The sequence below is a fragment of the Hippocampus zosterae genome, chromosome 20 (assembly GCF_025434085.1).
Source record: "Hippocampus zosterae strain Florida chromosome 20, ASM2543408v3, whole genome shotgun sequence".
Taxonomy (NCBI): Eukaryota; Metazoa; Chordata; class Actinopteri; order Syngnathiformes; family Syngnathidae; genus Hippocampus; species Hippocampus zosterae.
Genome location: NC_067470.1, coordinates 6,402,289 through 6,417,613, shown reverse-complemented (window position 1 = coordinate 6,417,613; position 15,325 = coordinate 6,402,289). Strand labels below are relative to the sequence as shown.

Below are 15,325 nucleotides of genomic sequence, written 5' to 3'. Positions count from 1 at the left end.
TTTTTTGCCTGCAAGGTCAAATTTACAGCCTAGCACAAGCGAAACGATGTTTATATCCATCCTGGGACTGTCCCTATTGAGAAATTCCAATGAATTGATCGTAAATTTTCTCCATCGGGATCAGGGAAATGTATTTTAATGATCATCTTCAGAAGAGCCAGAGTTATTGGGCAATGGTCAATGTGCAAAAAGCTGATCGAGATCCAGCAATGTCGTCGAGCGAGCGATGGGGAAATAGTCCACGGTCTTTTTCTACGTTTAAGAGCGTGATCCTTCTCTTTCCCGGCGGAGACGGCTGCTGTCGGTCTGCCAGATGTATGATTGCCTTGAGCCACGCTGTTGTGCTGGGCAACCGCGGACGCGCTATTAATTTGTTTACTCTGCTGCATTACTCCATAAAAGGCCCGCTGAGTTCAACTTTAATAGTAATTGACTGGAGTGGATCCCCGGGTCCTTATCGGTCTGCCTTGATGGGCCTCCATTCGAGTTAAGTGTTGCCAAGGCCCATTATCAACAGCGAACAACAGGAAAAACACCGCGTGCAACACTCTCTGTGAAGAACGGCGGCTCAGTCCACGCATAGTCCATACAATGCGAGGGAACAAAGACCATTTAGAATATTAATTCCGACTCAACATGCACACCGCCCGCAAAAATGAAACCAGCTTCTAGCGGAAGCCAAGCCGAGAATCTCCATAAGTGACAATGAACAATGACACATCTGTGCTTTTTAAGCATTCAACGCAATCCTCTTGGGAGCCCGAGTCAGAGGAGCACAAAGTAATTTGCCCTGGGAGTGCCGAGATTAAGTCATCACACCGGCACAAAAGGAAGCTCAATAAAATAGCTTGCGCATCATCGGAACGAGGACCGATGAATGGGGAGGCTTTTATTTTGTCTGTTCCACGGTCGTCGAGGCGGACCTTCTCTCAGGCTGCCGCTGGGTCTTTTTCAGACGCTCTTCCGCTGATTGTAATTACAGAGACGTGAAGGAGGCTCCGCCGGTTTGATGTGACTCATTTAATGCCGCAACATTGTAAGGCACACGGTGTGACGCCGAAAACCAATTTGGGAGCCACAGAACGCACAAAACATTAAAAATAAACCTCCTGATAAAATGCGCGCAGTGGATCATTTGAAGCTCCGCCTCCGCCCCCTCTTGTATAACCACGTGCTTCATCAGCCAAGAGAGAAGGGCTTAGCGTAGCTCCCGTACTCGCATCAAGCTGAGAATACCACAACTCTACAAAGTAGCGCCGCTATCGAGAAAGTCGCACAACGTCCGTATTGTCTTTCTGGGCTCGCTTCAACGTGATTTGTATGAGTAGAGCGCAACATATAGATGCCCAACATAAGCAACGGTTACGTCGACTCTTCGGCCACCGAAACAATCCCGCGCTTCGGAATGTTGCCCATTTGGCTTGACGCGTCCTCCAATTCGGTTAGCAATCGCTCAAAAGGTGGCCAGCCATGAAACAGCTCAAAAGCGGCGTACGGGTCAAAAGAACCTGATGGTGCAAAAGATGGGTTAAAATCCGAACGCATTCGATTCTGAGCGAGTAGCGGTCCACTTGGTCCGTACCATGCTTATTTTGGGGTCCGTTTGGCAGTGCCACTCTCAACAAATAAACATGAACTCTACAAGTTTCACTTTCGGGCCCCCGTCTCTTAATCCGAAGCTGACATTTTGAAGTCTCTGACGTGAGCAACGCGCCGATAATTTCAGTGCACAGCAAAAAAATAAATAAAAATCAGGGGGTCATAATCAACGGGTCAAAACCATCCAAAATAATGAGCAGATTTACATTCTGAGCAATGGGATGTAGCCACACAACAGTGGAATACAAATTGGGTCATTAAAATTTAACACATAATTATCACAATCTTAGAATGATTTATGATAGGTATGTTTTTCCAACACTCGCGTTTAATGAGCTTCCTCGGCGCAAGTATGCGTGTCGCTCCTGAATAAGAAGCCGGAATGAAAACGTTAAGTTTTTAATTCTGATTCATACCGGCGAGACGTACGACGGGTACCAGGTGATGTCACGTCACCAAATTATACGTTTGAATTGAACAACTAAAGATGGCATTTCAACCAAATTGGAGACATTCTGATTAAAACCTTGCGTGGTGTAGGTTGAATGCTAGGGGAGCCATTTTTCAGCTCGGAGGTGCATCTGTGGATGATTTTTCACTGTTGGAAAACAACAACCTCAGCACGGCGAGCTTGCCACCGTGTAAAATGGGCATCAGTGAGAGTAGCCAGCTGCAGAGAACATTTCAAGGGCAATCTTTTCGCTTTTAGCCCAGCTCTGTCTGGAGCAAGGCAAACACTTCAGTCACCATTTGGCAAGGTAGGGACGGGTTCACGAAAACCCAATCGACCCGACCAACAAAATGAGCCTCACGCCAAAAGAGAGCTGTGGCCTCAACGTGACTGCAAGTCGGAGGCGATGCTTCTTGCTTAGTTTCACCTGAATGGAACGGAAAAAAAAGGGCGCTCCGCTTGGACGTCGCTAAATGTCACATCGTTGACCTCTTTGGACGGTCTGAGAGTCGCAAGTAGCCGAATCGTGTCCCGCGTTTTGCATGAACTGTTTCAAAGCACGATTCATCAATTCCACACGAGCCACCAAATTTCTTAAAAATTTAGCCTTTCCCGCATTCGGAACAACGTTGCTTTCAGTACCGTATTGCTGATGTTACTTGCGGCCGTAAATCATTGGAAGCCCCCTCCCGCTACACTTACGGGGCGTTATCAGAATCGAGCACATGGAAGACGGTGTGGCTTGTCTCATTTCCAAGCCATTTGGAGGCTTTCATCGTTTTAAGTGGTTTCCAAAACACCACGTCTCATTCACTTCGCAGACTTGTGCTATTATTGAGAAACTGTCTCCCCAACCCTCCCCCCTCAATAATTGATGGTCCGTATTCATGCCAAACAGACAAATCACTCATTCTTGGGACAAAGTGAGGAGCTGTCGAAAGAGCCGAGAATGATTTCCAATGACGACCCTCTTCACGTGAATGACTAATCGCGCAGGAGAAGAAAAAACAGCAGCCCGTTGGACTCTCGCAAGTGTACTGGTGAATATTGAAACTCGGAGGCACAAAGGTGCCGCCTCCTCTTTGGATCTTTCAAAGGAAATCTGACAGATGTGGGAAGGGGTCTTTAGCCTCCTGATGATTAATTTCAAGACGGCTCCTGCCGCACTCGTCGAAGATACCTTGCACAAGAGCACTTCAATCAGAATATATTGTTCCCAGGCTTGATGGGAACCCGCATCATGAGCATGTCGATAATGGAGCTATTGTTAAGCGTAATAACTCATTCAGTACCAGCCAATTCTGGACCAAGTCTGAAAAGACGTTTAAAAACGTCTTTGGGAGTGAATGAGTTTAAAGGTTGTCACTTCTTCAGCCTGTCTTTGTGTGCACGGGCAGGATTCTTGGCCACCTCAATGACGCTCGTAGCTTATCCCGTGCGGTCCCAAAATATGTTGGCCTTAATTGCGATGCCGCTCCCCAGGTACGGCTGTCACCGATGACTTCACACGTAACGGTCAAGCTGACAAACAACACACCCTCCTCGTGTACCGAAATATATTTCACGCTGCGCGTCAAATGTTTGGACATCCCGTAATTTTGTAACTCGCCCCCGACTACAGCTGTTGCCAGGATGGCGAGCCAGCCGTGCTCCAGTTAATCATAGATTAGTTTATCTGGGCCATTCCAAATCCTTGTGTGTGTGTGTGTGTGTGTGTGTGTGTGTGTGTGTGTCACGCAGTGCTACCTCAGCAGCAAGTAATCACTGCCCCCTATTCCTTCCTGAAGACGCAGACGAACACGCAGTTCCCCCCCCCCCCCAAGCTCACATTCTCTCGAGCCTTGAATCCTCCGTGTCTCTTCTGCCGTTGCCCACTCCTCTCTCGTCTTTGTATGCATGATTAGGCATTCTCATCTCACATGCATGAGCCAAACTGCGGCTAAAATGTCATTTCAGAAGCCTGATTTCATTTGGTCAGGCCTTGGTGTGACTAGGGGGCACAATTCAAAGACAACACGAGGATCCCTGTCACCATCTGGCAATGAAATCATGAAAGAAAAGTGTCCAGTATGACGAGGACCACGAGGGCAGACGATTTTAAAGAGAAAAAAAAATAACTGTGCATTCAAAGCATGAAATGGGCCTTGATTCAAAAATGAGTCAGGGACCGGCGACGGAAAAGACTCCATCGCCGTTGAGCCTGTGCTCTCGGTACCTCGAATAATGTCTGGCCCCATGCAGACCTGAGGCAGGTCTGCAGAGACGTAGTAGCTCAGAGAGAGGTCAAATGTGACGAGGCCATTTCAAGATTTGCAAACAAATAATAGGATCTTCAAAAGAACACGAAAGTGTATCGGGACGCCAGAGTAGGAGTCATGTGTTCCCTTTACGGGTACCGGTCGAGAGGCGGTCAGCAGCATTCTGGACCAACTGGAGACGCTTCATGGAGGATTGGCTGACTCCAAAGTCAGGTGCATTACAGTCATCCAGCCGAGATGTGACCTGAGGCCTGAATGACTGTTTCAAAGTGCTCTTGGCAGAGGAGAGCCTTGACTTGAGCCATCTGCCGAAGATGACAGAAGCTGGATTTGCTGGTTCTTGATGATGTATTTTATTGGTTTAATATACTATATAGGTTTGTCGGATAAAACCGCAGATTACTGAAAGAAGAAAGGGATACACCGTGGGTCTCGCAACCCTCACTCCGCCCGTTATTCCAACCTATTTGATTCATTATTGATTACAGCCACGCTACCCTCTATACTTTTTTGCTTACACTTACAAGGGGCCGCGGTGAGCTCGCACGCATGTATAAAAGATTATTACAGAGGAATAATTTCCCTCTAAGTCATCGCCATGACAACTGCCTTCTCTTTAGCCATCCCTCATCCAAACCTCTTCATGTATTACTGCTTTACTCGGAAATCCTCTGCGCACACAAACACCCAAACACGCAGCAATTTCCATTTAATCCATCCACTAGTATGACAATAACATGCACACAAAGACGGATTTGACTTTGGCAGAGAGAGAGAGACGATTTGGTACGGTGTTATTTTCTTTAAAAATGGACTTGTATGAGATGTCCATTGATGTGAAGCATTTAGCAAGGCTAAATGTTCAACTGGACTCGATTAATTGGCAAAAGTTAACTAACTGCTCATGACAGTGAAACATAGTGTTCAAGCTACAATATGTTCCCCTAAGTCCACCTTCAATAAACGTTCAAACAATCTTAACTGTGAGTGGCGCTTTCTGTTTTTTTCGTTTACAAATGCCAAAGAAAGTGCCATTTTTGACTTCCTTGAATTTTCGGTGCTGTTCTTCCTGTTTGCGTCAAGTTCCAAGCTTGTACTGCAGACCCCGCAAGCCTCTGTTAAGGAATAAATACCCTCACTGCGAGGATGAAAGGACCGCTCTCTGCAGCGATGAGATGATGCAACCCCACCGATTGCCTCGGTTGATGATCATGAGCTGACCTCCTGATTATCCTATCAATCAAGTCTGCGAAACCGCCGTGTGCGGCGCCACAAAAACATTTGAATACAGAACAGGACTTATGAAGGCTGTTTTCCAGAATGCTTTGTGCAGTTGTTATTTGAGTTTAATCGGAGGCCCTAAAAGCAGTAATCCTCACGCTTTGGTGCAGCCCACCCCCCCCATCGTCACCACTGCCCCTCTTGCGGATTAATTCTGAAGAGGTACTTGTTTACTAATGTTTGGGCTGCTCCTCTGATACACATGGCTGGGAAAGCTGCACGCTTTGCGACAGTCATTTTGGCTCACAAGCAAGACACATGTGTCCTCGCTGGAACTAACTTGACTCGGTGTGCAAATCATAGAGGACGCAGGCGAGTAAACGTGTGTGTGTGTGTGTGTGTGTGTGTGTGTGTGTGTGTGTGTGTGTGTGTGTGTGTGTGTGTGTGTGTGGGCGTGTGTGAGAAGGAAGAAACTGGCAGAGTGCTTGGGCGTCACGGAAGAATGTCCAATGGAATTTGTCATATTGTTTTTGTCTCTCTTCCTCACGAAAAAAAAAAAAAAGACACTGCCTTTGCCTTTTGTGGGGAATGGGCTGCGATTCAGTGTTGCTGTGTGTCCCAGCAAGAAATCATAGAGGAATGCCATTATCACGTCAGCCAACAGATATTGCTCTGAGAAGATAAGAGCGGGCAATGAACTTTAAACACCCCTTTGTTAAATGCGCTGCGTCCTAATGGAATGACTGGGCGGCCAACTGAAGACCGCCGGGGCTGAAAAGTTCATTGGAATAAATAGGCTTCACGTTGCCACGGGAATGATGAATGTCTGATGGTTTTTGGATGCATCGCTGTGTTCGTCGCAAGGGGAAAAGTTGGTTTGCAGTTCAAAATAGTTGGTCGTGAACAACGCACGCCTAATCAATGTGTCCTTTTCTTATTCAAGTCCCAACGGGCTCCAATTTTACCAAGCAATGCAATTTGGAGCGGTTCGATACTGACACTTGGCAGTGCAATTTGTTTCAGTCTTTGCATTTTCAAAAGTTGTGTCGGCGGCTACTTCAGTAGCTCATTTCTGAGATGGGTGTGAGCATTCCTGAATTGGTTGTCGATTATTTTATTATTCTGTCCACTGGCTTGTTCATAACTCTGCCTTGTTTGACAAATGAGGTAGTACGCTTTGGATCATGAGCTGTTGCATTGAGCTCTTCATGGACATCCCGTCTCCCAGCATCTAGTCAAACAGCTGCTAAATGTCAACTCGAAACCTGATGATCAAGAGAATGGAGAACACGTGGCCAGTTCACCTATGGCGAGTCAGTTGTACAAACATTTTTAAAAGCCCTTGAAAAGGAGGGGCGATAATCCGTTCCTTTTACAGGATTTATTTAAACATTTTAAATGGCATTCAAAAGTCTATGCATCAGTCACAAAGGGATTGTTATGACGAAACTATTTCTTGTGCTGATGGTCAAAGACAGAAGTATTTAAAAAATAATAAAACAGTCCAAATTCGAGTGGCACCTTCAAAAAGGCCATGCGACTTTCATCAAAGGCTTGCCCTTTTTGAGAGGTGGACCTGAAAGAGACACCCACAGGCCATGCGCGACTATCTTCAAATTAATGTAAAGTCTTGCAAATAAGCATATGATGACCTTTTTCGCAAACTTTTTTCCAAAGGCCTTCCGTTATCGGTTGTTTACGACTCTCGTGAGCCCTTTTCTTCTCCTTCGTGACCTTTGAATGATCCGCTCACAGCGCCGCTGCCAACGCTACGATTGTGTGCTCCGTTTCCCCCTGGAAAGACCTTGCTCCAAATTCCCTGGCTGAACAATCACCCTTGCAGAAGTATGAAAAAGCCATCGCCGTCAACCCTTTGGATTGGATAAACTTTATTGTCAAATGTACTGTATGTGTACCATACAGCAGAGATGAAATTTCAACATAAAAAAAAAAGAGGAGCCGCTGCGGGTGCAAAACGTGAAGGCGGCGGTGCCCGCGACACTCGGCGTTCAGCTGCAAAGTTTCAAGACGGTACGCGTAGGCGGGCGGCGAGCAAACTCCAAGCAGAGAGATAAACCGTCCCCTCCTTACTATTAAAAGAACTCCCATGAGAAAGAGAGAGGGGAGGACGGGAGTCTGGTGCAAACTAATCTCCCAACAAACAGAAACAAACAAAGCTCCCACGTGGACAGGTGACATTCACTGGTTGCCTCATTCCCACACAGACACAAACCCGAGGTCAAGGTTCTGCCAGCGCATGAATAAAGCACGGCCTCACAATTAGTGCCGCGTCAAAAATAAACAGTGTGGCTACATTTACATGATGCAACAAGAATATTACACCCACGTGTAGGGCAGCTCAGGTTTTATTTTTACAGATTTTGGATTTTGTTTTTGTTTTTTTTCCCCCCGAGCAGGACCGTGATAATGTTTACCATGTTGAGTGGATTAAAGCCAGGGAGACAGAGGCGAACTGAGGCTATATTTGGCTATGCATAAATATGCTTGGCAAGCAGGTTGATGAAAGGTAACAGCAGGAGTGGCTCTCAATATACAGTCCAAAGGTGATTTAAAAATAAAGGGGAGGGGGTATTTTTATTTCTTTTGATTCACTGCGGCCAATTGTAATGCCGTAGACTGTTTGCAAATTGCAGTGAGTCAGAATTCAAAACTGTTTGATCAGTCTTGCAAAAATCCCTGCCTGAAATATCCTCTAATATCGATCGCTGCGGGCAAAAATACGTCTTTCGGTGCCATAAAATCTGAGTGTCACAAAGGATTAACTGTTCGCTCTTTGTGAAAGGAGACCAAGAATATACTGTGCACTGGAAGTTACATATTGCAAGTAAGCCAACTCGCAGTTAGACTACGTTGTTGTTAAACGTTCTTTTTACACTTGTCTGAGGTATACAATTAACATTTTAGCGTTTTAACTAATCGGCAGCAGTTTTGCACTTTGTGACTTAACTGCAACTTAAGTTCCGGTAAGCATTAGCAAAAATATTCTGATGACGGTTGCGCCCTCAAAATCTGAATAAATTGGACGTTGGATCGCCTCCCAGAACAGATGAACCTTCCATTAACGCTTTTGGGGTTACGTATGACATGACATATGGTAGATGTCATGTCATACGTAACCCCAAAGTCTGCAATTTTACAGTAGGCACACACATGCAAACGTACAAGAATGCGATGTGGGGACAGACACACTAACGCACACATGAGTTTGACTGTGAATCCCAGGGGGAAGAGGGAGGGGTGGGGGGGGGTGTTGATTAATGAGTGGAGGGTGGCCAAGAAAAGAGGATGAAGAAGAAGTGTTCATGGAACCATGATAGATTCCTCTCAGTCTGGTCCTTTCTAGGTGTGTCTCCAGTGTTGGCGGCCAACGCAGAAATGCAGTATGAATGAGAAGTGTCAAATCACAGTCTTGCGTGGGAGGGGAAATGTGTGTGTGTGTGTGTGTGTCGTAGCTAAAACTCATTGTCTTAATCACTCGGCTTACATTATTCATCATTCGTTAAACTATGAGTGACTGTTACCGAGCCGAGGACTGTTAAGAAGAGGTACAGGAAAGAAATGTAATCAAAATGAAATGCACTTTCGTTACTGATGACATGCTAATCGAGGGTGTTCAAAGATGACACGCTCCTTGGCTATTTTACGGGAAACCATTTCATATTTAATCAGCATATGGAGTGCCCCCAGGGTTCCATTCTTGGTCCACTGTTATTTGATTTCTTTCACTCTATTTTTCCAACCTACTTTCCAATTAACATTTTAGGACTTGCAATGATGATCTGCAGATTTGCCAGCCGAATACCTGCAATAGGAACACCTACCAAAGGACATCTTGATACCCAACGTGCTGTACTCACACGGTGAAATCAGTACTAACCACACACTATTCTTCCTATAATAACATTGTTTCTCAAGTTTGTAGTCACGAGGCAAATCTAAGACACGCACTCTTCTTTTAGAGTTTGTTTTTGGGCAAAGGTCCCAACAAACACTCCAATGTATTAAATCAGATTACTGCCTTTTGGAACTCCCTGATATTTCATGACTTGTCAACAATTTGGGCATGTTGAAGTTTTAAAATGCAGTGCGGACTGGAAAGATTTAGTCAAGAAAGTGATTCTATAAGAGAGTTGCATCGATCAATAAGAATGACGACGTTTGGATTGTGTTTCCTGTATGCTGTTAGAAATGCGATCCATCGGGGCCAATAAGGGCTGATAGTTCGTCAAGTGTTTGTTTCATCGAAGAACCTGGTGATAAAGCATGGAATGACCACACCGTAGTGTATCCCGCTCGATGAGTCCACCGGGGTGGCTTGGCTCCGATGGCGGGGAAGTCTCCCAACACGAGACTGCGGGTTTAATCCTCGTCAATAATGTATTCCTCAGCAAGAGACTGAACCCCCGTTTACCGCCGATGTCGTGTCGTCCGCATGCTAATGAGATGGTGTCAAAGCATTTAAGATAGAAAAAGTGAAAACCCATTTTCTCAAAACAGAGCTGATATGAGATGTCATGCAAGAAATAAAAAATAAAATAAAATCCATCGCAATTTGAAACCAGGCGGTTTTCTTCAGTTCACTTCTACTTGGGATTCAGAAGGATCAAGCGCATATAAAAACGGTGGCCCGCAGCTCAGGGATCAGAAGGAATTTCTCAAACGGATATGTCCAGATTTTATTGTACCACCTCAGTGCCATTTGCCCTCGTTTGGAAAGCAAAGTCCCAACAGCTGCAAGTCTGCTGACTCGGAGTACAGTTCTGGGGGTGAAAAATTCCCTTACGTGCGCAAATTCGAATGGCCTGTCATTGTTAATGGTGAGCGTGCGATTGTGGCAAGAGCCTATCTTAAACGGCTGTGCCTTCTTGGGACAATAGGCGCATTCTTCTCTGTTTCTTTGCCCTTTGTATTTTGGCCGGTGCTACCGCGCCAACAAAGCGGAGCAGACGCGCACCATGATAATATGTTGAGTCCGCAGTTCGTTGAGCACAAATACTCACTTGTTAGTCCAAAAACAAAAGCGTTATTAAAAAAAGAAGAAGAAGAGCCGATGGCAACGGGGGGTCTCGGGAAAGGACTTCAAGAGGAACAACTCCACTAATCTGTCAGGAGCAATCTTTGGGGGCAACATTTTCAGGAGCGCGTTTGCCAATTTCTCAATTGTAATTTAATTCAATGTGAGACTCGAAGGTAGATTGGACAAAGTTGTGGGGAAATATTCAAAAGATGACCTTTGCAATCCGGCCCAATAACGCTAAACCCGGCAAATGAGTACCTGGACTGAAAGTCAAACGACTCAAAGGTCATCAGCGCTTCTGCAACACCGATAGCATCACTTGTTTCGCACCGAGACCTGTGCCGTGTCACTGCCAGATTAGATGTTTTTCCTCCCCATTTACTTGCTTTTGTATCTTGTGGCCAAGATATGTAGCAAAGGAAAAGCGTGTGGTACAAAGCTAGGCGATTAAGATGAATTGAGAATCTATACACTGTCCTCTAGCAGTAGGTTGTTTTCTTCTTTGCTCGATGCATGTGTGTGCCAATTCTTCACTCTTGAGCCGTGCCAAATTGCCTCTGTGCGTGAGTGTGTCTGTGCGTGTGTGTGTGTGGGGGGGGGGGGGGGGGGGGGCTATGCAGCGTATTTGGAAGCCCGTTGGGGTTATGGAAGGTGCAGTGTGGGGTGATGAATAGGATGCTTTTGTGCTGTCTGTAAAGCAGTGAAGGACAGAAAGGTGAGGAGGGAGATAAAGGGGAAGAAAAGAGGAGGACAGATAAAATAGCAGAGATGAGAGGCTGTGAAAAGTGGGGTGTACGGTGGGTGAGACACGGGTGGGCGGGGGGGAGGCTGGTGGAGGTGAGAGAACGTGAGGAGAGGTGAAGAAGCAGCAGCGTATGTGAGAGCGACGGTGAATTTGAGAACACTGCACCATTGTCTGCTCTGCCCACGTAGAGACAAAGGAAGTTGCCGAATGTAGAAAATCGACTCCGGTCAAGTTGGTGAAAATAAATGGCGGCAGTGTGGGGGGGACAAAGTGTCCAGTTTGATCATTTGATCGCTCCGCAGAATAGCGCTCTGACCTCGTGACCTCGAGCTTCACCAATGATGGCGTTTGGAAATGAGCCAATCGATGACGGACGCGGATGAGCTGGGCCAAAAGTGTTGGCTCGGCAACATGGCCGCCACTGTGGTGCGTTCCAATTTCTCAGCAGGAAACTCACTTGGGCAAAGTCATGGAATACACCAACCTCCTCATCAGCAATCGCTGCCTTCACGTTGCTATATTTTTGGTTGTCATTCACTATATACGACTCAAGTTGGCCCTACGTATAATTTCAGATACCGGAAGACTTTTACTTAAGTAATATCTCGCAAGGTTGTTTTCTGTTCCGAAACGTGAATTTTTGCTCAAGTATCTTTGTCATTTCTTGAAAACGAGAGTGGGTGTACCTGCGCGCCTTTCAGCCGGGAGAGCCTCGAGCTCACCGGCAACTCCTGAGGACAAGCGGGGTTGAAAATTGGATGGATGGTCTGAAAAACACGTCATAATGGCCCTGAAAAATGCACAGCATGCACACGCAATTCTCTCTTTTTTTTTTAACTCCTCCGAGGCTCAGTCTCATTTGCATTCCAAATTATGGAAGGAAAGCCTTAACAAGCTACTAGTACCACAGAGCGTTAATCACGGCTTGTAGGCGATGGTGCCGGATCAAGCAAGCTTGCGGCGTATCATGCAGCAAAATAGTTATCCGGATGCAAAAGGTGAAGTTTCCCAATCAAAAATCATCAGGATATCGAGAGGATTCTGAAGTTGGCGGAAAAGTTGCCCAAAGTTGATTTCATTAATATAACTGCGGAAATCTCAGCAGCAGCAGCATTGGGACCGATTAAGAATTAAGTGCATTTTTATGCGCATGCTAATGAAACATTTATCCTGATTAATTAAGCCGTCTTGTCAACGGTGATGGAGAAGTCGGCATGCCTGACGAGATTTTCGTTGAACTTGGCTCCACAGATTGCTGACATCAGTTGCCATGTCACAACTTTGAAACGCAAAATACTAATGACCAATTACCGTGCCGATGCATTTTTATTTTTTGTAATGACACCTCATGGGTTCTTTCTTCTAGATAAGTAAATACATTTTGAATGGCACAGCATTACGTGACAGAGCAAGGTGGGAGGATTAGAAGGTCAAGGAGACCTTTAAAAAGAAAACACTCAAGACCTTTCTGGGACGCAAACTTAATTCTCATTTGCTAACGAGCACTACCTTGGAATATTTGCAATTATTTGAAGAAAAAAAAAAGTTGCACTCGATGCCTTTGTCGTCAGTTGTGCGTATTTGTGTAGGATTTATCAGCAGCATTTTCCATGTTCTTGTTAATTTGTGACTGCATTTCTTAAATAAAAAGCAGGGTGGGGGAGGATCAAGATGAGCTGAGGAGGAATATCTGCGTGGCGCGGGTGTTTAATTTTGTCAGCATCGGTGCTTTTGGAGAAAGAGGCATCAAAGCGCTAATGTCCTCAATCAACCGAATTTTTTTATCATATTTTTGCACGCTAGAATAGTAAAAAAAAAAAAAGAAATGCAGTTCAAATATAACGATCATGATTGTTCCCAATTCGCAATCCATTCGATTGAAAATAAAACATGATGTTTGGGTTCATCACGCGTCTTCTGAAATGATCCGAGATGCCTTTTCACAGAGTGAAAGTGACGCTTTGCAGGATCTCTTTGGAATACAACTTGCATAACACCTCGTAAGCGTAAAACTGCCACCGGGGATGCTCCGCGGCCCTCTCTGCAGGGCTTCAACTCCGTGACCTTACGCCCGACGGCCAAGAGAGTAGGAAGCAGGGTGAGATGCGAAATGGGGGGGAAAAGACAGCTCCACGCGACCATGCCGCCAGCGTCCTCACTTGCTCCCGAGAAATGCATTCAGCTCATCGCCCAGGCAGGAAAACGACAACAACAAAAATCAATCCCCTAAAACTTTATATGCACCGATTTGCATGTTAACAGCCAACGCCGTCTGCTCCTAAACAGCTCTGCGCTCAGTCCATGCGGAGAAGGTTAAAAACAATGACTCTGACTGTGGCATCAAAGGGAGCGGTGGAAGGAGGAGGAATGAAGCTGTTTAGCCTCCATCATCGCACCTCAACAGAGGGAAGGTGTGCCTCTTTGTTATCATAATGAGCAAAAGCGGATGGCTCGACAATCTCGCCCAAAAAATTGAAGAAGTCTGCGGCCTGTCACTCATTATTTCCATTGAAGCAGTCCAGCCATTGGCCACCATTATATCATATCTATCCTGTGTGATGCCTTGCTAATCCGCAGAGGTTCTTGGTGACAATGATGATGTACACCCCAGGTTAGTAATTACAACCTGAGACCTCACTAATGAGACCGGTAGCCCGCGGTGCAAAATGGAACATGATCAGACTTGTAATGTTACGCTTATTAGCAAACATGGGAGCTCGTCGTCTGTGCGGGGAAATACGCTCGCTGGTCACAATCCAGGAGCTACCTTCTTCAAGACAAGAATGACGCTCACTTTTGATTGGCGCTGTGTAACGGGCATTCATTAAGCAGCGTGTTTAGAATTGGACTAGTCCGCTACATGATACTGATTTGATATGGGTGAGATTTTATACGGTTGGCGCTTGCAATCATTAACCGACAATGCATCATTTTGGCATAAGGGAGGAAGCTGGAATTTATTTGAGAAAACTCATATCACTGGGGAAAACTTGAAAACTCCACACAGGAGAGCGAGGGATGAGATTTGCACGTGAGTAAGCATTCTACTGGTCATGAATGGCACGGTGACTTGGTCATGTTTCGAACAAAGCAAAATATTATAAACGGATTTCATTGCAAAGTACAAGTGCGATATTATGCAGAGTCTTCATCAACTTCAAATGGGAATTCAAAGTCATTTGTAATCTTAATAAGTTAAGAAATGTGCCTCTTTTTGTGGCTTTTCAATATAAGGCTGTCTTTAGAAACAGCCAAATAAAAAAAAAACAAATACAACCTCAAGGGAACTGAGGCAAATTGAAGTCAACATGCACATAATTTTTGTTGTTGTTGGCATCATAATTTTTTTTAAAGCAATACACTTCGTGTGGCCCTCAGGGGACTGCAACTGAAATGGCCCCTGACGGCGGAGAAATATCCCTCACGGCTGATGTATGCTTGATATGGTATTCGAAAATGTCCTCGTGCCTGTCAAACTAATTACACGTGCAACCAAACACTTGGAGTCAGTAAACTTCCTGAATGACAAAAACGGTCCTTTCTACATTGGACCGTCAGTCATCCGAACTCCACCAAGCATGAGAGACATTTGCTCTAATCTCCTCTCGAAGACCTCACAGCAGGAAGTCCTCCAGGGGAGCAATTAAAACCCGATTTCCAATCCAGATGCCCTTGATGCCAAAGCGCATCCTCCTCCTCCTCCTGCTGCTGGCTAGTCAGCAAGTGCAACAGTACTCACCCCCAGTTTCTTACTCCGTATCCTCACGTATCCCTGTTTCACGATGTCGTTGAAGTTGGATGCCATGGTCGAAGGGAGGGGAGGGCGGGGGGTGGGGGACGCTGCGAGATCCCCAGCGAAAATACAGAAAGCCCCGTCTTTTGCTGCGAAACGTCTCACTCGAGCATCTGTTCGCGAGACATCCGGCTAGGAAGAGGAGCGAGCGTTGGGCAACCTGCTCCCGTGTCAGCTCGCAGGCTGCCCGGCTTCAGCGGCGCTGTCCACTCGGGAACGG

The 15,325-nt window shown here is 45.8% G+C and overlaps 1 protein-coding gene and 1 long non-coding RNA gene across 3 annotated transcripts in view; one reads left to right on the top strand and one right to left on the bottom strand.

Annotated features, from left to right (window-relative positions):
* The window catches only part of LOC127593051 (uncharacterized), a 37,259-nt gene that overhangs the window by 8,656 nt on the left and 13,278 nt on the right, over nt 1-15,325 (top strand). The window lies entirely within an intron of this gene.
* dok6 (docking protein 6) overlaps nt 1-15,325 on the bottom strand; it is a 25,096-nt gene extending 9,771 nt beyond the window's left edge. The window contains exon 1 of one of the 2 annotated variants that reach the window (XM_052054222.1): nt 15,052-15,325. In XM_052054222.1, the coding sequence (XP_051910182.1) occupies nt 15,052-15,117 (66 nt within the window). In that variant the 5' untranslated portion in view covers nt 15,118-15,325. Of the gene's footprint in view, nt 1-923; nt 943-15,051 lie in introns of those variants that run through there. The other variant, XM_052054223.1, reaches the window with a different exon arrangement.